At 45.9% G+C, this 21,810-nt stretch overlaps 1 protein-coding gene across 1 annotated transcript in view; it reads left to right on the top strand.

Annotated features, from left to right (window-relative positions):
- Positions 1 to 41: 41 nt before the first annotated feature.
- The window catches only part of LOC122556980, a 22,124-nt gene continuing 355 nt past the window's right edge, over positions 42 to 21,810 (top strand). The window contains exons 1-4 of the mRNA XM_043704214.1: positions 42 to 60; positions 1,855 to 2,246; positions 17,433 to 17,593; positions 21,354 to 21,423. Coding sequence (XP_043560149.1) covers positions 42 to 60; positions 1,855 to 2,246; positions 17,433 to 17,593; positions 21,354 to 21,423 — 642 coding nt within the window. The remainder of the gene's footprint in view (positions 61 to 1,854; positions 2,247 to 17,432; positions 17,594 to 21,353; positions 21,424 to 21,810) is intronic.

The raw sequence follows: 21,810 nt of genomic DNA, 5'->3' as shown, positions 1-21,810 counted from the left end.
AACCCTCCCCTTAACCTTCAATACTTAGGTCAAGCGAATCTATGCCTTTCACTCCCCAACGTAAATCTGGCAAATCCAGTGTAAGACAGCTTTAAAATTCAACACAAACATTGAGATTACAGTCAGAATGTTGTGGGAACAAAGTGAAATGATGGGATTGGCAGGGTTAGCCCAAATACAGGCTGAATCTGATCACAGGAATAATGTTAGTCATTCATCAGCCAATGGAGAAGCAGAGTACTAGTTAGCTGTTTGATTCATGACCCACATCACAATACAACTGAATTTTTATCCTTGGGTCAGAATGAGCAGACAGGCAGAGAGACTGCTGTGTGTGGATAAACTGGGTGGTGGACAAAATGCTGTGATTCCTCCCTCCATGGCTCTCATGCCAATGTATCCCTCTTTCACCACACCTCCTGGCCTCACAACTCTGAGTAAATCCATTCTCCTCCCTTCCTGCACCATCAGCCCAAGGGGTTTAATGTAGACAAAGCCTCATTAATATATTGTACTGCATACTGCCGATGGGCCGAGCATCCTCCTAATGCACTGAAACCCCTCCAAATCTGTGTTTGAAATTACACTGCCTCTTGGATCATCGCCCAGTGGCTTCCAGGAAACTGAGAGACCAAATAAACTGCAGCTGATCACAGTGCTCGCTGTGTAAATACTGAGGACAAACACACAGAAACATCTCACCAGCAACAGGGGTGAGCCATTAGAAAATGAAGAATCAAACAACTGATCCAGTGTGTATAAACCCCACCAGCAGACACAGATAATCTCCATTCCCAACTACATATAATCCCACATCCAGAAATGTATAAACCTCACCATTAGACATGTATAGTTCCCAACTCCAACTACATATATCCTGCACTCCCAGCACTGTATTATCGCCATGCCCAGCTACATATAATCCCCACCTCAAGAAATGTATCAACTCCACCATTAGACACACAAAATCCCCACCCTTAGAAATGTATAATTCCCCATCCTCAGATACATGTAATCCCCACCTCTAGCCAGAAAGGGTTCAGAAAAGATTTACAAGGATGTTGCCAGGATTGGAGGATTTGAGCTATAGGGAGAGGTTGAATAGGCTAGGGCTGTTTTCCCTGTAGTGTCAGAGGCTGAGGGGTGACCTTATAGGGATTTATAAAATCATGAGGGGAATGGATAGGATAAGTAGACAAAGTCTTTTCCCTGGGGTGGGGGAGTCCAGAACTAGAAGGCATAGATTTAGGGTGAGAGGGGAATGATATAAAAGAGACCAGAGGAGCAACTTTTTCACGCAAAGAGTGGTGCGTGTATGGAATGAGCTGCCAGAGGAAGTGGTGGAGGTTGGCATAATTACAACATTTAAAAGGCATCTGGATGGGTGTAGGAATAGGAAGGGTTTAGAGGGATACAGGCCAGTGCTGGCTAATGGGACTACATTGGGTTGGGATACCTGGTCAGCATGGACGGGTTGGACCGAAGGGTCTGATTTCCATGACTCAATCACTATGACATGTACACCACTACCCTCAACCATTTATAGACACCACGCCCAGACCTATATAATCTCCACAATCAGTCAGGAATAAACCCCACCTCCAGCCACATTTAATCCCCACAACCAGCAATCTGTAATCGCCATCCCTGGGTGGTACAACCCCCTGGGTGGGTATAATCCACACCCCTGGGTTGGGTATAATCCCCACCCCTGGGTTGGGTACGACCCCCAATCCCACCCCTGGGTGCATATAACCCCACCCCTGGTTTGGGTAATACCCCTGGGTTGGGTGTAACCCGCACCCCTAGCCAGGCCTAATGTCCCCCGCAAACCAATATAATACACACCCCAAGCTGGGTATACTGCCCTCCCTCACCCCACCCCGGGGGTGCCGCACTGCCGCTGGGGCCTTCCTTCAGACGCCAAGCCCCTTTCCGTTATTCCAAGGCGACTGGAACAGAAGGATCTAGAAGGAGCAGGGGTGGTCGCCCGAAATCGGAGAAAACCCCGCGTCTGTGGGATCGTGCTGTGCACTAACCGGTTGCCCTGTTTCCCGAGGGAAGCGCTGCAGGGGTTGGCTGGAGGACCTGGGGGACCTCCAACGCCAAAGATCACAAAGGCGGCAAGAGGGCAGAGGGTCTGCAACCCCTCGCGCCCCCGACCTCGGGCCAGGCCGGTCCTCCAAGTGAGGGATTGTGGGATACAGGAGGAGCTGGACATCGCAGGGCGGCTGGACGTTACCCCGGTAACCAGATAAATACCAGAATAAGCCAAGGCCTGGGCCACCATTTGTCAATTAGACGAGGAGTTATGACAATAATTTACTCTTTATTGTTGAAGGTTGCTGCTTGGATTGGTTTGATGAGAGAGATCATCAGTCCATTTGGCCCATCCACTTGGTGCTGGCGATTGGTCTCCCAGGGAGCAGCTGTGCTAACAGTGTGCCATGCTGCCCAGATCCCTCCCTCCTGCAACCCCCCGTACTGACTGGGACATGTCAGCCGGCACTCAGGGAGTTGTGCTTTCTCTCGACTCCGGGTCAGAGCTTGGCAATTGGGTTTTCACCCTCCTTGGAGGGGGGGGGGGGGCAGGTGAGGAAGAAACTGTGCCACCGTGGGTGGCACGGTGGCACAGTGGTGGAGGGGGGGGGGGGGGGAGGTGGAGTGAGGAAGAAACAAAATGGTTAACCACTTCTGGGATGGTAAAACCACTGGATTCCAAACTCCAGAGCGATACACTGGGGAGGCTGGAGAAGCCCTGCAGGGTCTGGAGAGAGAAATCAGAGTTAATGTTTCGGGTCCAGTGACACCTCCTCAGGGCCGGATATACTGGGGATGTGGTTTCCCACACACACACCATCACACCAGCTTGTGGAGCTTAAATTCATAGAACATAGAAGAATACAGCGCAGTGCAGTCCCTTTGGCCCTCGATGTTGCGCCGATCCAAGCCCACCTAACCTACACTAGCCCACTATCCTCCATATGTCTATCCAATGCACGTTTAAATGCCCATAATGAAGGAGAGTCCACCACTGCTACTGGCAGGGCATTCCATGAACTCACGACTCGCTGAGTAAAGAATCTACCCCTAACATCTGTCCTATATCTACCTCCCCTTAATTTAAAGCTATGCCCCCTTGTAATAGCTGACTCCATACGTGGAAAAAGATTCTCACTGTCGACCCTATCTAAACCCCTAATCATCTTGTACACCTCTATCAAGTCACCCCTAAACCTTCTTTTCTCCAATGAAAACAGCCCCAAGTGCCTCAGCCTTTCCTCATACGATCTTCCTACCATACCAGGCAACATCCTGGTAAACCTCCTCTGCACCCGTTCCAGTGCCTCCACATCCTTCCTAAAGTATGGGGACCAAAACTGCACACAATACTCCAGATGCGGCTGCACCAGAGTCTTATACAACTGCAACATTACCTCAGTACTCCGGAAACTATTCAGTTCATAAATCTGGAATAGAATGTTAGTCTCAGTCATGGTAATCATGAAATTACCTACAATTGCTGTAAAAACCCATCTGGTCCTCTAGGGAAGGAAACTGCCATCCTTCCCTGGTCAGTAGATAGGCAGGAAGCTGGAAGAACACGGCAAGCCAGGCAGCATCAGAAGGTGGAGAAGTCGATGTTTCAGGTGTAACCCTTCTTCAGGACTTCCTTCCCTGGTCTGGCCTACACATGACTCCAGACTCACAGCAATGTGATTGACTCTTAACTGCCCCTGATATAACTGAGAAAGCCACTCCCTTTCAAAGGCACTTATGGATGGGCAATGAATGCTGGTCTTGCCTGTGATACCCACATCCCATTAAAAAACCATATTCCAACTCTGAAAGCTTTTCCCCTCATGGGAATCACAGATGACTATACAGTTGGTTCTGCTTTAACATGGTAGTTCCGTTCTTGTGCAATCCCATGTTATAAGAACACTGCGTAAAAGCAACACCATTTAAACTGATGGGACTGGAATCGTGTTACAACCAATACACACTTTAAAAGTTTGTGCTTTAGAAACAGTGTCCCCAATGTGTCAATCTTATTATATTAAATTTGCATTAGCAAAACTCATATTGTAGCAGAACAATCTGTATTTTATATGTGAGTTCAGAAAGGAGCGAGTAGCGAAAGAGATTTCTGTCCCAAATTACATCGCCCTCGACAAATGCAAAGAAATATTTGTCTTAGAGTCGCGGGCATTGTTAGAGGGCCATTTGAAGGTGGGGAAAGTTGATTCAAAGTGAATGCCAAAACTGTTATCAGTTTGTCAAAGTTAGCCGGGCAGCAGTTTACGAAATTCAGGCCTGGCACCTGGGAGAGGCTCAGAGGGAGGGAAAAGTGTTGTGTCAACTTAGGCACTGTAGCAGTAATGGGCAGCTGAGTAGGTGTACCAACCAAGGAGGGAAAATTGTACATCTCTGATACTGCAGCTCCCTTAACACCCGGGTTATCAATACCGGCTAATGACAGGGGAGGGGGATGGTCTAGTGAATTTATCTCTCAATTATTGACCCAGAGATCCAGCTATTATCCTGGGATGGGGAGGTTCCTAGATTCAAATCCCGCTATGACTCAGCAGGTCTGACAGCATCTCTGGAGAGAACAACAGAGTTCACGTTTTGAGTATGGTGTTTTGTTTTCTTCACTTATGGGACTTGGGTATCAGTGGCTGGGCCAGAATTTATTGCCCGACCTTAGTTGCCCCTTGAGAAGGTGGTGATGAGCTGCCTTCTTGAACTGTAATAGTCCACATGCTGTCAGTAGACCGACAGTGCCCTTTGGGAGGGAGTTCCAGGATTGTGACCCAGTGACACTGAAGAAACAGCGACATATTTCCAAACCAAAAGGTGACTGGCTTGGAGGGGAACTTAAAGGTGGTGGTGTTCCCATGTATCAGCTGCTCTGTCCTTTTAGGTGGAAGTGGTTGGGGGTTTGGAATGTGCTGTCTGAGGATCTTTGATGAATTTCTGCAGTGCGTGTTGTGGATAGTACACACTGCTGCTACTGAATGTCATTGGTGGAGGGAATGGATATTTGTGGATGTAGTGCCAATTAAGCCGGGGCTGCTTTGTCCTGGATGCCATCGCGGATGGTCAAATTTGAGTTAAAAACTAAGTCTGGAAGTTTAATGATGACGTGCAGCTATTGTCAATTGGCAGATAAACCCATCTAGTTCACTAATATCCCTTCAGGGTGGGAAATATACCAGTCAAGTCTGGCCTACATGTGACTCCAGACCCACAGCAATATGGTTGATTTCTAACTGCCCTCTGGGTAATTAAAAATGGGTAATGGCATATCAAAGATCATTTGTCCTATGAACCAATTAAAGAAAATGGAGTCTCCTGGGCATCAAGAGATGAAATTGGGAAGGGCCGTGTGTGTTTGGTGATTGACATGGGGCTTAGTTTTCTGGACATGTCAGAGTGCCAGTGTAAGAGAAGGCTGAGGATGCCCAGCAGTGATCACAGGTACCTGTGCCCCATTATGCAGGTTAGGATGCCACCTCAACCCAGCAGGCACTGCCCGCCATGGACAAAGTTACCGTAGTCCGAAGGTTTTTCCTTTTGATTACATTGCGTTTGTTTCAGAGCTGTGCAAAAGTTCCTGAGCAGCAACACACAGCTGCATAATCTCTGTTACAAATGTCCTTTCTCCTTGGTGGGTGGCACTCAGAGGTCTGGGCGCAGATCATCCCCCTCCAATCCCAGTAATTCAACCTACACTAGAACAGACTGAGAGATTCTCCATCATCATCCACTTGTGAGATCCCAGGAACGTATTCCTGCCTGTGTGTCCCCTGATCCTCTGAGCATCATCACTGTTGTATAAGTTAATGGATATGAAAGGGTTAATGGGACCTGAACTGAACCTCCCCCTATGTAATAGCAGCTGGTTATATGCATCAGGCAGCTTTTAGGAGACTTGGAGCATTTTCTGAGCATTGTAAACTGGAGATTGTATTCTCTTCTGCAGTCACCAGTACACTGTAACCTGTTACAAAGATAGAATAAACCTTACCTTGTTACTGGAAAAAACCTGTCTCCTGCTGAGACATAGCAGGCTTCATCCTTTACCACCAACCAAGAGAGAGCCCCTGGACTGGCACAGAAAGTAGGCCTGGCACCAGCATTCAGTATAACTTACCCAGACCCTGACGCCATCATCATACTGTTGCCTGTCCCAATGATTCCATCCCCACGCAGATGGTAAGACACTCAGTAGGCATGATTCTTAGGGTGGCATGATGGCTCAGAGGTTAGAACTGCTGCCTCACAGCGCCAGGTACCTACGGGTTTGATTCCAGCCTCGGGTGACTGTCTGTATGGACTCTGCACATTCTCCCCGTGCCTGTGTGGGTTTCCTCCAGGTGCTCCGGTTTCCTCCAAGTCCAAAGATGTGCAGGTCAGGTGGGTTAGCCATGGGAAATAGCCCACACTGTCCAGAGATGTGTAGGCTAGGTGGGTTAGCCAAGGGGAATGCAGGGTTACAGGGAAAGTGAAGGGGGCTGGGTGTGGGTGTGGGTGGGCTGCTCTTCAGCAGGTTGGTGTGGACTCAATGGGGTAAATGGTCTCTTTCAATAACATAGGGATTTTATGAAACCATGATTCTACTTAGCCTTTCAAGAGGAGCCACCTTAGCCACCTGACAGTCTATCAGGACTGGGCCTAACGCCACCATATTGAGGCCCTGACATTATCACACACTCGGCCTGACTGTTTATGACGCACCCTTCAGTGGTTTGCTTTCTTCGCAGATGCCCAAAATGATTCAACAACCAGGGACCTGGGGCACAGAGAAGAGGAGAATAAAGGGGGAAGGACAGGCAGCAGTTAGTTCTTTTATTAGATTCATTCATATGACATGGGCATTGCTGGCTTGACCAGCATTTATTGCCCGTCCCTAATTGCCCAGGTGGCATTTAAGAGTCAACCGTATTGCTATAAGGTTGGAGTCACACATAGGCCAGACCAGGTAAGGATGGCAGTTTCCTGCCCTAAAGGACATTAGTGAACCTGATGGGTTTTCCCCCACAATCAACAACAGATTCATAGCCATCACGAGATTCCTAATCCCAGATTTTTATTGAATTCAAATTCCACCCTATGCCACGATGAGATTCGAACCCAGGTCCCCACAGCATGACCTGGGACTCTGGATTAACAGTCTAGTGATAATACTACTCAGCCATTACCACCCCATCAAATTTCCCACCACATCCTGTCCGACTGCAAAGGGATTGTTCTGGTGCAAGCTTTGTCTGAGGTGGAAAGAGATACTCAAGGCAAAATCAAGCAATGGCTAGAAATCTGATTTATATACAGCAATTGTTGGATAAACGCAGCAGGGCTGCAGCTTCAGTGGAGAGTTATCATTTTGAGTCTGGCATTTTGTTTGTATTCAATCATGGGATGTAAGTGTCGCTGGCTGAGCCCAGCATTATTACCCGTCCCTAGTTGCACCTTGAGAAGGTGGGGGTGAGCTATCTTCCTGAACCGCTGCAGTCCCTGTGCTGTCCACAATGCCTTTGGGAAGGGAACTCTCAGATTTTGACCCAGTGAAGGAGCGGCAATATATTTCCAACTCAGGATGGTAAGTGGCTTGCAGGGGAACTTGCAGATGGTAGTATTCCCACGTATAAAAGCAAATTACTGCGGATGCTGGAATCTGAAACCAAAAGAGAAAATTCTGGAAAATCTCAGCAGGTCTGACTGTCAAAGCGGTCAGTTAGACTCGAAACATCAGGTCTTTTCTCTCTTTACAGATGCTGCCAGACCTGCTGAGATTTTCCAGCATTTTCTCTTTGGTTTCAGTATTCCCATGTATCTGCTGCCATTGTCCTTCCAGATGGATCATGGGTTTGGAAGGTGTTGTCTAAGGATCTTTGGTGATTTTCTGCAGTGCGTCTTGTAGATTGTACACACTGCTGCTACTGAGCATCGGTCATGGAGGGAGTGGATGTGATAGGAGAAAGTGAGGACTGCAGATGCTGGAGTACCAGAGTTGAAAAATGTGGTGCTGGAAAAACACAACAGGCCAGGCAGCATCCGAGGAGCAGGAGAATCGACGTTTCGGGCATAAGCCCTTCTTCAGGAGTGGATGTGATGCCAATCAAACAGGCTGCTTTGTCCTGGATGGTGTTGAGTTCCTTGAGTGTTGTTGGAACTGCACTCTTCCAGGGAAGTGGGGAAGTTTTCCATCACACTCCTGACTTGTGCCTTGTGGATAATGGACAGACTTTGGGGAATCAGGAGGTGTAGGAAACGTTTGAACTTTTGTTCTGCTCAAACCAGGGGTGCTGGAACCAAATGAAACTGAGCACAGCCAGTAGAGAAGCTGAAGTAAGGCCTTTTGAATTGGAAATTGCACCAAATAGATTGACTTAGTTCCAAACTCCAGTTGAGCCAATCAACTTTAAAAACGTTCAGGTTGTAAGTTTGCTCGCTGAGCTGGAAGATATGTTCTCAGATGTTTTGTCACCAGGCTAGGTAACATCATCAGTGAAGCACTGGTGTCCTGTTTCGCTTTCTATTTATGTGTCTTGGTCTGTTACGGTGGGTGATATCACTTCCGGTTCTGTTTCTGAGAGGTTGGTAAATGGCGTCCAAATTGATGTGTTTGTTAATGGAGTTCCGGTTTGAATGCCAGGCCTTTAAGAATTCCTATATGTGTCTTAGTTTAGCCTGTCCCAATATGGATGTATTGTCCCAGTCGAACTGGTGTCCCTTGTTGTCTGTGTGTAAGGATAGTTGGTCATGTCTTTTGGTGGCTAGTTGGTGTTCCTGTATTCTGGTGGCTAGTTTCCTGCCTGTCCGTCCGATGTAATGTTTGTTGCAGTTCTTGCGGGGTATTCTCTAGTTTCTGCACAGGCTGAGGAAAGCCCACCTCCCACGTCCCATCCTCACCATATTCTATAGAGGGTTTATTGAGAGTACCCTGAGCTGCTGCATCACTGCCTGGTTTGGGAATTGCACTGTCTCGGATGGTAAGACCCTACAGCGGATACTGAGGACAGCTGAGAAGATCATGGGGGTCTCTCTTCCCTCCATCACGGACATTTATACTACACTCCATTCAAAAGGCTGAGAGCATTGTGGAAGACACCACACACCCCTCACTCAAACTCTTCTCCCTCCTGCCATCTGGCAGGAGATACCGGAGCATTCGGTCTTTCACGGCCAGACTGCAACAGCTTCTTCCCCAAGCCATCAGGATCCTTATCACAGTATGATCAGACTCTTTCCCATCTGAAATTCTTTGCACGATTGAATTGCTGCTAGAGAAATGTCTTTTATTTATCATTCTTCTGTTATACTGGAACTTGCGTGTTTTGCACTTCTTATGCACTTTATGCTGTGTACAATTGTGTAGTTTGTGCTGTCCATGTAGGTCCTGGAGGAATGCTGTGTTATGGGCTAGGCCAGACAACTCAAACCATTCTTAAGTGGGCAGCCCAGACCATAACTTTGCAATTTGTTTCTCTAAGTGTACAGTGAAAATTACCCCGAGTAAGTTAGTGAGGTTGACTACCAGATTTAAAACAGACAAAAAACTTATTCACAAAATTACCCAATGAAACACAAAGAACAGAATAAGGAGCCCCCTGCAGAACTCAGTCTATCCAATCTAGACTTAAGTACGCTGTTCCATAAGTAACAGCCCCAATAAGCAAACCCTCTTTAAAACACAGTACAAAACAAGTCAGGTGCTTACAGGTTGAAGTTAGAAGGGCAGAAGAGAGAGTTTCCACACAGCTCACTGTTAAACTCCCAACCAGTTCTGGACTGAACTAAACTGCCCAGATAGAGAGCTGACCACTCCCCTTTCATTATACAGGTCCCTTCTAAAACATGATCACTTTGGCCTGAAGTCTCATCTGTTTGCATATAAACAAAAGGCCGCTCAAAATCCTTTTCATCTCTGTAACAAACCAGACTGATCGGAGCCCGGCCTGGTTTATTATCCCTCTGAAAAAAATCAAGGACGGAGAATCCTTGAGCCAAGGAACAGCTTTTAGAAAAAAAAGGACTAGCTTTGTGATAGCTATTTACTGTATCAGCTGTATATGATAGGAATGAAAAATAAAAACTACTCATACTCATTTTGTATATGAAGGTACAGGGTCCTTTAGGTTCATCAAGAGCTGTTTCAGTGTGTTGGTAGGTTTGTGGGCTACCATGATGCCCATGGTCGTCATCTCCGAGATGCCTTTAATGTACGGTAGGAGAAAGTGAGGTCTGCAGATGCTGGAGATCAGAGCTGAAAATGTGTTGCTGGAAAAGCGCAGCAGGTCAGGCAGCATCCAGGGAACAGGAGAATCGACGTTTCGGGCATAAGCCCTTCTTCAGGAATTTTAATGTACGGTAGTGTGGTGAGAGTCTCTGGGTGTGTTGTGTCTTCTTGTTTGGGTTTGTTGTGTAAGAATCGGCGGACTGTGCTTATCGGATAGCCGTTGTTCTTGAATTCTTTCAAAATATTGCCTGTGTGAGAGAACTATTTGATGGTTTGTGTTGCTGCAGGGCAGTGTCACAGCTTTTCGTTTTGTGCAATAATTGGTTCTTGCTGCTGAATAGCAACAGATCTGCAACCCCAGGGTAATTATGAGGGCTGGAAAACTACCACTTCATGGAAAGGCAACTCTGGTGGAGGCACTCCTGTTTGTTGTCCCAGTTTTAAAACCTTTATGCCAAGAAACAAAATTACACGAGGTGAAATGAAACGAAACAGAGATTGAAATTGTTTGAGATTTACACAAGAACACTTAGTTACGGGGTGATGTGTCATTATAGTGTTGTTTCGGATGTTTCAAAAGCGTAAAGGGTTATTTCAAACACGTATCACTTTTCTAAAGGTATACAGGATGCGACAAGAACAGTAACTATTAATCATTCCTGATTGCTGCTGAGAAACGTGTGGTGAGCTACTCTCGTGAACAAGTTTGACCTGTTTCAGAGGTGTGTGGTGACATCTTTGAACAGCTTGGGTAGGAAAAATAGATTAAAGTTGACATGCCTTTGGGGAACTACTTTGTATTGTACCCAATATGTTTCCAACTAATGAAGTCATATGAAGATAATGGTAAATGATCAAGAACATTGTTGCTGAAGCCACTTAAATTAAACTCAGTCCCCTATCCCTCAGGCTGGGCTTTCCTTCATGTCACTTGACTGGGGACATTTTGAGTTATAGAGTCCTACAGCACAAAGACAGGCCCTTCGACCCAAACTGGTCCATGCCAATCAATTCTGAAGGCAATGTCATTATTGAATCCTGAAGAACATGAAGCCACGTTCCTTAGTTCTCTTTTCGATTGAGTGATATAGCACCGCACTAGGATGAGGTGATTAAATATTTGCATTACTCACAGAAACCAGGGCCCAGGTTTTAAAGAGCGGATTTGGGTATCTCACACGCAGGTTGACTCCACCCTGAGCCTGAACTACATTGCCTTAGGCACACTATTTCTAAACCATAGAGAGGCTGATTAGTCGAGGGGTGGGATCAGGTTGCTCTTGGCACTCTGTTAGAGGTGCTAGGTCTCTGCAGGAAGTAGGAACTGCCAGTCTGGTGTCAGTGGTAAAGGCAAGCAGCAGCCATGATGGGGACTGCTGTTGATTTCGAACAGGCGTCTCATGAGATTGTAAGGAACATAAAGATAGAACAAGAGTAGCCAAAGTATTTTTCCCAGAGGGTGAGGGAGTCCAAAACTAGAGGGCAAAGGCTTAAGGTAAGAGGGGAAAGATTTAACACGGACCCAAGGGGCAACGCTTCCACACAGAGGATGGTGCGTGTATGGAATGAGCCGCCAGAGAAAATGGTAGAGGCGGGTACAATTACAACATTAAAAGACGTTTGGAAAGGTTTAGAGGGATATGGGCCAAATGCAGGCAAATGGGACTAGAACAGTTTAGGAAACCTGGTTGGCATGGACAAGTTGGACCCTAGGGTCGGTTTCTGTGCTGTATGCTCTATTTGGGGCGGCACGGTGGCACAATGGTTAGCACTGCTGCCTCACAGCACCAGAGACCCGGGTTCAATTCCCGCCTCAGGCGACTGTCTGTGTGGAGTTTGCACATTCTCCCCATGTCTGCGTGGGTTTCCTCCGGGTGCTCCGGTTTCCTCTCACAATCCAAAAATGTGCAGGTCAGGTGAATTGGCCATGCTAAATTGCCCGTAGTGTTAGGTGAAGGGGTAAATGTAGGGGAATGGGTCTGGGTGGGTTACGCTTTGGCGGGTCAGTGTGGACTTGTTGGGCCGAAGGGCCTGTTTCCGCACTGTAGGTAATCTAATCTAATGACTCCCACACAAGGTACAATGTCTAACCAAGCATTAGTTAGATGCTCGCCCTCCCCCCCCCGCCACACACACACACAGACAAATTTCAGGGAAAAACACAGATGGACCCATGGTAACAGTTGTGCAATAACCTGAACCATTGTGTTTGACTTTATCAGGAGAAATGATCGAAGATCCCAATCTGTTCTGTCCCTCACCAACTTACTTTTCATTTTGAGGTGAAAGGCAGGGAGGTTTAGAGGGGAATTGAGGAAAACATTTTTCACCCAGATGGGGGTGTGGGCTCAGGATGCCCTCATGGGAGGGTAGTTGAGGTAGTAAACCTCATAACCTTTAAAAGGGACTTGGACAAGCATCTCACAAGACCACAAGACATAGGAGTGGATGTAAAGCCATTTGGCCCATTGAGTCCAGTCTGTCTTTTAATCATGGCTGATGGGCATTTCAACTCCACTTACCCACACACTCCCCGTAGCTCTTAATTCCTTGTGAGATTAAGCATTTATCAATCTCTGCCTTGAAGACATTTAACGTCCCAGCCTCCACTGCACTCCATGGCAATTAATTCCACAGGCCCACGACTCTCTGCCTGAAGAAATGTCTCCTCATTTCTGTTCTAAATTGACCCCCTCTAATTCTAAGGCTGTGCCCACAGGTCATAGTCTCCCCGCCTAACGGAGACAACTTGCCAGCGCCCACCCTTTCTAAGCCATGCATTATCTTGTAAGTTTCTATTAGATCTCCCTTCAACCTTCTATACTCTAATGAATACAATCCCAGGATCCTCAGCCGTTCATCGTATATTAGGCCTACCATTCCAGGAATCATCCTTGTGAATCTTCACTTGTAACGCTCCAGTGCCAGTGTGTCCTTCCTGAGGTGTGGGGCCCAAAACTGGACACAGTATTCTAAATGGGGCCTAACTAGAGCTTTATAAAGTCTTAGAAGCACATCACTGCTTTTGTATTCCAACCGTCTTGAGATAAATGACAATATTACATTCGCTTTCTTAATCACAGACTCAATCTGCAAGTTAATCTTTAGAGAATCCTGGACTAGCACTCCCAGATCCCTTTGTACTTTGGCTTTATGAATTTTCTCACTGTTTAGAAAATAGTCCATGCTTGTATTCTTTTTTGCCAAAGTGCAAGACCTCGCATTTGCTCACATTGAATTTCATCAGCCATTTCCTGAACCCAAATTGTCTAAATCTTTCTGCAGCCTCCCCACTTCCTCAGTACTACCTGCCTGTCCATCTAACTTTGTATCATCGGCGAACTTCACCAGACTGCTCCCAGTCCCTTCATCCAGATCATTAATATATAAAGTGAACAGCTGCGGCCCAACACTGAACCCTGTAGGACCCCACTTGTCACTGGCTCTACTCTGAAAAAGAACCTTTTATCCCAATGCTCTGCCTTCTGTCAGACAGCCAATCTCAATCCATGCCAGTAGCTCACCTTGAACACCATGCACCCTCACCTTACTCAGAAGCCTCCCATGAAGCACCTTATCAAAGGCCTTTTGGAAGTCTAGATAGATAACATCCATTGGGTTTCCCTGGTCTAATCTACTAGTTACCTCTTCATAGAATTCTAACAGGTTTGTCAGGCACACCCACCCTTACTTAATCCATGCTAATTTGTTCTAATCCGACCCTGAACCTAAGTGTCATAACATTCAAGGCTATGGGGCCTAGTGCAGGAAAGTGGGACTGATGTACATTTTGGGCCACTTTGGCAGATTCACGTGACCAAAGGAAATCTTCTGTACTGTATGATTCTTTGATTTTAAGTTCTTCAAGGAGCATAAATGGTCACCAGATCAATAGGCCAATAATTTCAGCCTCGGCAAAACTCTTCAAGATCCCAGGGATCATAAAACTAAGCAAGCAGTATGGGCGGGATGTCCACCATTTTGAAATGTCATTGGCATCTGAGGAAAAGAGTGAGTATGCCGTAAATTCATCTTCACAAGGAAGGTAAATAATGCCTACGTTTGTGAGGTGAAAATTGAGGCTATTAATCAGATGGCAGCATGTCATTGATGAAAAATGCAGTCATCTAGTATGTTAAGTTTATTTACAGTCCATGACTGACAGTGGTTGAGTGGCAATTGCACTTCATGTTCCTTTGTTCCTTCCACTCCCCAGGATCTTGAAAATGGCAGGAATTTGAGGCATCCTGTGGGAATGTATTCTTAGATCATGACTGCAGCCCACAGGCGGTTTGACATCCAGCCCTGGGTTAAATAAAGTGAGGTGTCAAAATAATGAGATGTAGATTCCAGCATTGTTCACACTGTCAGCTGTGGGGTCAGGATGAGTCAGGATGTTAGTTCTGAAAAAACGTTATTTTGGACCCAAAACATTAACACTGTTGTTCTCTCCACGGATGCTGCCAGACCTGCTGAGTTTCTCCAGCACTCTCTGTGTTTGTTTCCGGCATCTGCAGTGCCTTGCCTTTGTTCAAATGTTAGTTACATCTTGCAGCAAGGAGTCAAAGAGGGTGTGCCTTAAAAAAAGGTGATGTCTCGTATCCAAGGTCTGAAAGAAAACTGACTCTTGTCTGACCCCCCAGCATTGTGTTGAACTTCACTTGTTTAAGCACTCGATACACAGACTAGGCTGATGCTACTATGCTGACTTGAGGGGTAATGACTTTCTAATTCTCCTCTATGAACAAAGGATACCCTTTGTCAAGTCATGGGCATTTGTTTTTTCAGTATTGATTCATAGGAAATTAGTTGGCTTGCTGGAAACTGGGATCTGCCTTTGATATTCAATGCTGTTACCGGCTTTGAATTACCCACTATCATCACCTGGGGTTACCATTGACCAAAAGCCCAACTGGACTAGCCAGATAAACACAATGGCTACAAGAATAGGACTGAGGCTAGAAATCCTGTAGTGAGTTAGTCAACCTCCTGACTCCCCAAAGCCTATCTACCATTTCCAAGGCACAAGTCAGGAGTGCGATGGAATACTTTCCACTTCCCACAAGATGCAGCAACTCTCCAAGGCTCCTTAAAGCACCACACAAACATGAATTTTACCATCCAGAGGACAGGGGACCATGGGAACATCACCCTCTGCAACTTCCCCTCCAAGCCCCTCACCGTCCTGACTTGGAAATATATTGCCGTTGCTTCGCTGTCACTGGGTCAATATCCTGGAATTCCCTCTCTAACAGCATTGTAGTTTTACCTATAGCACATGGACTGCAGTGGTTCCAGTAGGCAGCTCACCACCGCCTTCTCAAATACAATTAGCGACCTGCAAGAAATTCTGGCTTAGCCATAAGACCATAAGAAATAGGGACAAGAGTAGGCCATTTGGCCCCTCAAACCTGCTCTGCTGTTCAATAGGACCATGGCTAATCCAACACTCTTCACATCCACTTTCCTGCCTTTTCTCCATAACCTTTGATTCCCCGACTGATCAAGAATCTATCTATCTCAGCCTTAAATATATATGAGGACTCTGCATCCACATCTCTCTGTGGCAAGGAGTTCCAAAGATTCACAACCCTCTGAGAGAAGAAATTCCTCCTCATTTCTGTCTTAAATTGATGCCGCTTTATCTTGAGACGCTGCCCTCTGGTCCCAGACTCTCCCATGAGTCATAGAGATGAAGCATAGAAACAGACCATTCGGTCCAACATGTCCATGCCGACCAGATATCCCAACCCAATCTAGTCCCACCTGCCAGCACCCAGCCCATATCCCTCCAAACCCTTCCTATTCATATACCCATCCAAACGCTTCTTAAATATTGCAATTGTACCAGTTGTTATGGTTCTGTTCGCCGAGCTGGGAATTTGTGTTGCAGACGTTTCGTCCCCTGTCTAGGTGAAAACGGATACCTGCGCAATTTCATCAACAGATGGCTAAGGGAAAGACAACGGAATGAGGACATGCTGCAACCCAAAGGACTAGTCACAATACTATACATCAAGAGCATTTCCGAACTGACAGTCAGACTACTGCGACCACTAGGACTCATAACAGCACACAAACCAACAGCCACTCTCAGACAACAACTCACCAGAACGAAGGACCCAATACCCAACATGAGCAAAACCAATGTAGTGTACAAAATCCCCTGCAAGGACGGCACAAAACACTACATAGGACAAACAGGAACATAGAACATAGAAAAATACAGCGCAGTACAGGACCTTTGGCCCTCGATGTTGTAAGATCACAGAAGCGCTTCACAGGAGGCTCCCCAAGCACTGAGGATGTCACCTAGAAAGGGGACGAAACGTCTGCAACACAAATTCCCAGCTCGGCGAACAGAACCACAACAACGAGCACCCGAGCTACAAATCTTCTCCCAAACTTTGAATTGTACCAGTCTCCACCACTTCCTCTGGCAGCTCATTCCATACCCATACCACCCTCTGCGTGAAAAAGTTACCTCTTAGGTCTCTTTTATATCTTTCCCACTCATCCTAAACCTATGCCCTCTAGTTCTGGACTCCCCCACCCCAGGGAAAAGAGTTTGCCTATTTATCCTATCCAAGCCACTCATAATTTTGTAAACCTCTATAAGGTCACCCCTCAGCCTCCGACGCTCCAGGAAAAACAGCCCCAGCCTATTCAGCCTGTCCCTATAGCTCAAATCCTCCAACCCTGGCAATATCCTTGTAAATCTTTTCTGAACCCTTTCAAGTTTCACAACATCTTTCCGATAGGAGTGAGAGAGGAAACATTCTCTCAGCATTTGCCCTGTCAAGCCTTGTAAGAATCCAAAATGTTTCAGTGAGATCACCTCTCATTCTTCAGAACTCCAGTGAGTAGAGTCTTGCCCATTAGACAATCCCTCCACACCAGGGATCATCCAAATGAACCTTCTCTGAACTGCCTCCAGGGAAACAATATCTTTTCATAAATAAGGGGGCCAAAACTGCTCACAGTACTCTAGATGTGGTCTGGCAGCACCTTGAACAGTAAGATTTCCATACTCTTATAGTCCAATCTCCTTACAATAAGAGCCAATGTTCTATCCTGTTTAGTCAGCAACACCCACAGCTAACAAATGGATATGTAGCAAGTTGGTGCAATTTAGAATAACATTATTAGTCCAGCGGCTTAACCTCCACAATCGCATCCTCCGCAGTATCCTGTCTGTCATCAAAGAAGTGGCAAGAGAAGGGAAGAGTTAAAGTCAGCAGCTTCTTCACTGGTTGTGGGCAAGACAGCTGAGTCCAGGCCTGAGGAAGAAAGCAATGAAGGAACGGAGACATTCAGACAAGGAAAGGAATTATCTCAGCCTTTAAGGTGGGAATGCTGACTTTTTTGGGAATTCTCACTCCTGATAGTTCTCTTCATTAGCTGCAATAGACAAATAAAATGAAAGACTTGCATTTACTCCGCACCTTTCATAAGGGTATCCATGTAAAACATTTTTGAAATGTTGTCAACCCTGATTTGTTCAAACATTTACTCTGTTAATCCCTCACAGTTCAGTTGCTAACTCATTCACTATCCTGCAGACTTAGTCCGTGGTATGACAAGCAATATATCGCGTTTCTGCACGGGACAGTTATATTCGCCATTTGCCTCTTAGGTCTCTTTTATATCTTTCCCACTCACCCTAAACCTATGCCCTCTAGTTCTGGACTCCCCCACCCCAGGAAAAGACTTTGCCTATTTATCCTATCCATGCCCCTCATAATTTTATAAACCTTTATAAGGTCACCCCTCAGCCTCCAACACTCCAGGGAAAACAGAATGCATTTAGCAACCCACTGAGACAGCAACATCCAAACCTGCAAACACTACCATCTAGAAGGACAGGGGTGGCAGGTAATTTGGAACACTATCACCCCTCCAAGTTCCCCTCCAAGTCACTCACCATCCTACCTAGGGACAGTGCAGCAGGAGTAGGTCATCTGGTCCCTTTAGCCTGCTCCACAATTCCAGAGCATGGCTGAGTATCTACCTTAATACCATATTCTAGCATCCTAGAGCATCGGAGGCTGAGGGGTGACCTTATAGAGGTTTACAAAGTTATGAAGAGCAAGGATAGGTTAAATAGACAAGATATTTCCCTGGGTGGGGGAGTGCAGAACTAGAGGGCATAGGCTTAGGGTGAGAGGGGAAAGATATAAAAGGGATTAGATTAGATTAGGTTACTTAAAGTGTGGAAACAGGCCCTTCGGCCCAACAAGTCCCCGCCGAAGCGCAACCCACCCATGCCCCTACATTTACCCCTTACCTAACACTACGGGCAATTTAGCATGGCCAATTCATCTGACCTGCACATCTTTGGATTGTGGGAGGAAACCGGAGCATCCGGAGGAAACCCACGCAGACACAGGGAGAACGTGCAAACTCCACACAGTCAGTCGCCTGAGGCGGGAATTGAACCCGGGTCTCTGGCGCTGCGAGGCAGCAGTGCTAACCACTGTGCCACAGATCTAAGGGGTAACTTTTTCACACAGATGGTGGTGCATGTATGGAATGAGCTGCCAGAGGAAGTGGTGGAGGCTGGTACAATTACAACATTTAAAAGGTATCTGGATGGGTATATGAATGGGAAGGGTTTAGAGGGATATGGGCCAAGTGCTGGCAAATGGGACTAGATTAGGTTAGGATATCTGATCAGCATGGAGGAGTTGGGACGAAGGGTCTGTTTCAGTGTGAGGGGACATCTCTATGACCATCCCATATCCCTTGACATCTGTGGCAACTATGATGTATCAATCTGGAGATAGTAAGGACTGCCGCTGCTGGAAGAGCCCAGCAGGTCAGGACCCGAAACATTGACCCTCCTGCTCCTCCGATGCTGTGCTCTTCCAGCTCCACATCTGTCAATCTATCTTGAACTAACACTGATTTAGCCTCCAGAGACTTCTGAGCAGAAAATTCCTAAGGTTCACCACCATCTGAGAGAAGAAATCCCTTCTCAGTTCCATATCAGTTGTTCCTTTCCTGTCGCCAAGTCAAAATCCTAAAACTCTCTTCCGGACAGGAGGACCTGACCCCAATGCACTGCAGTGCTTCAGGAGGCAGCTAACCCCATTTTCTCAAGGGCCATTAGAAATGGACAATAAATGTTAGCCCAGCCATTGACGTTCCAACGAAAGCAAGTTCTTAAAGTTTGTATTTGATGGTGTGTTGCAGTTCACATTCATGTTTCCTTTTGTCTTTCCAGGTAATTCCTAAATACATGTTGGGGCTCACGGTGAGAAAACTAACCCAGTACTTCATATTGCCCTGGGCCAGTCCGGTCTACTAGCCACAGGCTTCACCACAGGTAGATATTTTGTGAAATAAAATCATCGTCAGGCTGTAACTTGCACTGTTTATTGTCAATCTCTAATTGAGAAGGAGTGGTGAGCTGCCTTCATGAAGCGCTGCAGTCAGGGTGCTGTTAGGAAGGGAAGTCTTTGACTCAGTGATACGGATGGAACGATGATATATTTCCCAGTCAGGATGTCGAGCAGCTTGGAGGGGAAGTTGCCAGTGATGATGTTCCCATGTATCTGCTGCTATTGTCCTCCTAGATGGTATAAGACACTGTTTCGGTGGGTTGGGGAAGGTTTTAATAGCTTTGGAGTGGTGGAGTACAAGGGGAAAGGCACAGCATTTGCAAGGAGGAAGGAGTAAAATGACCTTTGAAGAACAGGAAACATTCACTGTGATGTAATAAAGCTGTTTAAGATATTACCGAGAATTTGAATTTTAAAAATAGAGTCAGATAAGTTTTGATTTTAGTTCTGTGAAAGTAATTTTTATTAAAGAGGCCAAAAAGTCACTTGTAACGTTTAAAGCATCATATGATTTAGTTAAATGTCTGTCAGGATACCCATGATGTTAGCGTCATAGAGTCCTACAGCACAGAGACAGACCCTTTGGCCCAAACTGGTCCGTGATGACCAAAACTGGTCCATTCACTAAAAGAACAAAGCTGCAAGATTCCACACCTTAAAACAGGAAACTTCATCCTCTACGTGAATCAATAAAGCAATTTTTTTTGCTATCTATCAATCTCTACTTTAACATGCAGAATTAATATGAGTTAAACACAAATTAACAGGTAAATTATGGTCATTAATTGATGAAATATTTAAACTGCTGCATTTGCGACAGGCTGGTTGAGGGCAATTACTTTAGTTTGATTTCAGTTCATGAGAATCAGAATTTCAGTTCAGAAGTTTCCTCCTAGTGGAACAATTTCAGGTTGAGAAATGTCCAAGCTGTGAGGGTTTGTACAGAAGCATTAGAGTTATCAGTGCTAAAGGAGGCTCAGGCCATCAGACTGGAAAGAAATACATCAACCATCCAAGAAGGAGAACTAGAAATAGTCAGTTTAAATAATATTGAAGCATTGAGATAGGAATGAAATTTCCTTGGGATTGAGTATCTCCAAACACTATTGCTGAAGCTTTGTTTTGTTGTTTATGTTAAGGTTTTTAATAAATGTAATATATGGAGCCTTTTCTCTGTTGCAAAGTAGATTTATGTTATTTCATTAAAGAACACTTTCAGCTTCCTGTGCATGCGTTCAGTGATTAACGACTAAAGTGAATCAATGGCAAAAACTGAACTTATGATATATCAAGCAGGTCTCATACTGCAAACTGACATGTCCCGTATTCCCAGCTCGGATTTGATATGACCCATTTTCCCAACTGGGATCTGACATGTCCCATTTTCACAACTTGGATTTGTCATGTCCCACTTTCCCAACTGGGATCTGACATGTTCCGTATTCCCAGCTTGAATCTAACATGTCCTGTTTTCCCAGTTTGGATCTGATATGTCCCGTTTTCCCAACTGGGATTTGACAAGTTCCATATTCCCAGCTTGGATTTGACATGTCCGGTTTTCCCAGCTGGGATCTGACATATCCCGTATTCCCAGCTCGGATCATAACAGTAAGAAAATCAAAAAGTGCTTAAAATACTCTATATGTCAAGACAATAACCTTAGAGAGAGAAACAGAATACCTGTACACATTTCAGGTCAGAATGACCCTTTATCAGAATGAAAGATGACCTCAATTCAAATATTAACTGTTTCTCTCTTATAGATTCGCGATCTGTTGTGTCCATATTTACTCTGACACCAGGGGAGTATCTCCATCTTTATTGGGGGACCCAGTGAGTGGTCTCTCTTTTTACCAGGGAGCTGGGCAGTGTATCAGCAGAAACTGAGGGCCCAGGGAGTGGTCTCTCTTTTTACCAAGGGAGCTGGGCAGTGTTTCAGCAGAAACTGAGGGCCCAGGGAGTGGTCTCTCTTTTTACCAAGGAAGCTGGGCAGTGTTTCAGCAGAAACTGAGGGAAGCTGGGCAGTGAATCAGCAGAAACTGAGGGCCCAGGGAGTGTGCTGATATTGCTGGGGACCACAAAGAGTGTGTTAGCTTTAAGTAAGTCTTCCAGAGAACATGTCAATGTTTACAGGGCTCCCCAAGGGTCCCTGGGTAGTGTGTCAGTATTTACAGGGAGGGGCCATGGGGGCGAGGTGTGAGGGGAGTGTGTCAGTATTTA

Source organism: Chiloscyllium plagiosum, chromosome 14 (genome assembly GCF_004010195.1).
Source record: "Chiloscyllium plagiosum isolate BGI_BamShark_2017 chromosome 14, ASM401019v2, whole genome shotgun sequence".
In the NCBI taxonomy this organism is placed as follows: domain Eukaryota; kingdom Metazoa; phylum Chordata; class Chondrichthyes; order Orectolobiformes; family Hemiscylliidae; genus Chiloscyllium; species Chiloscyllium plagiosum.
This window is presented reverse-complemented; position numbering and strand designations above follow the sequence as displayed.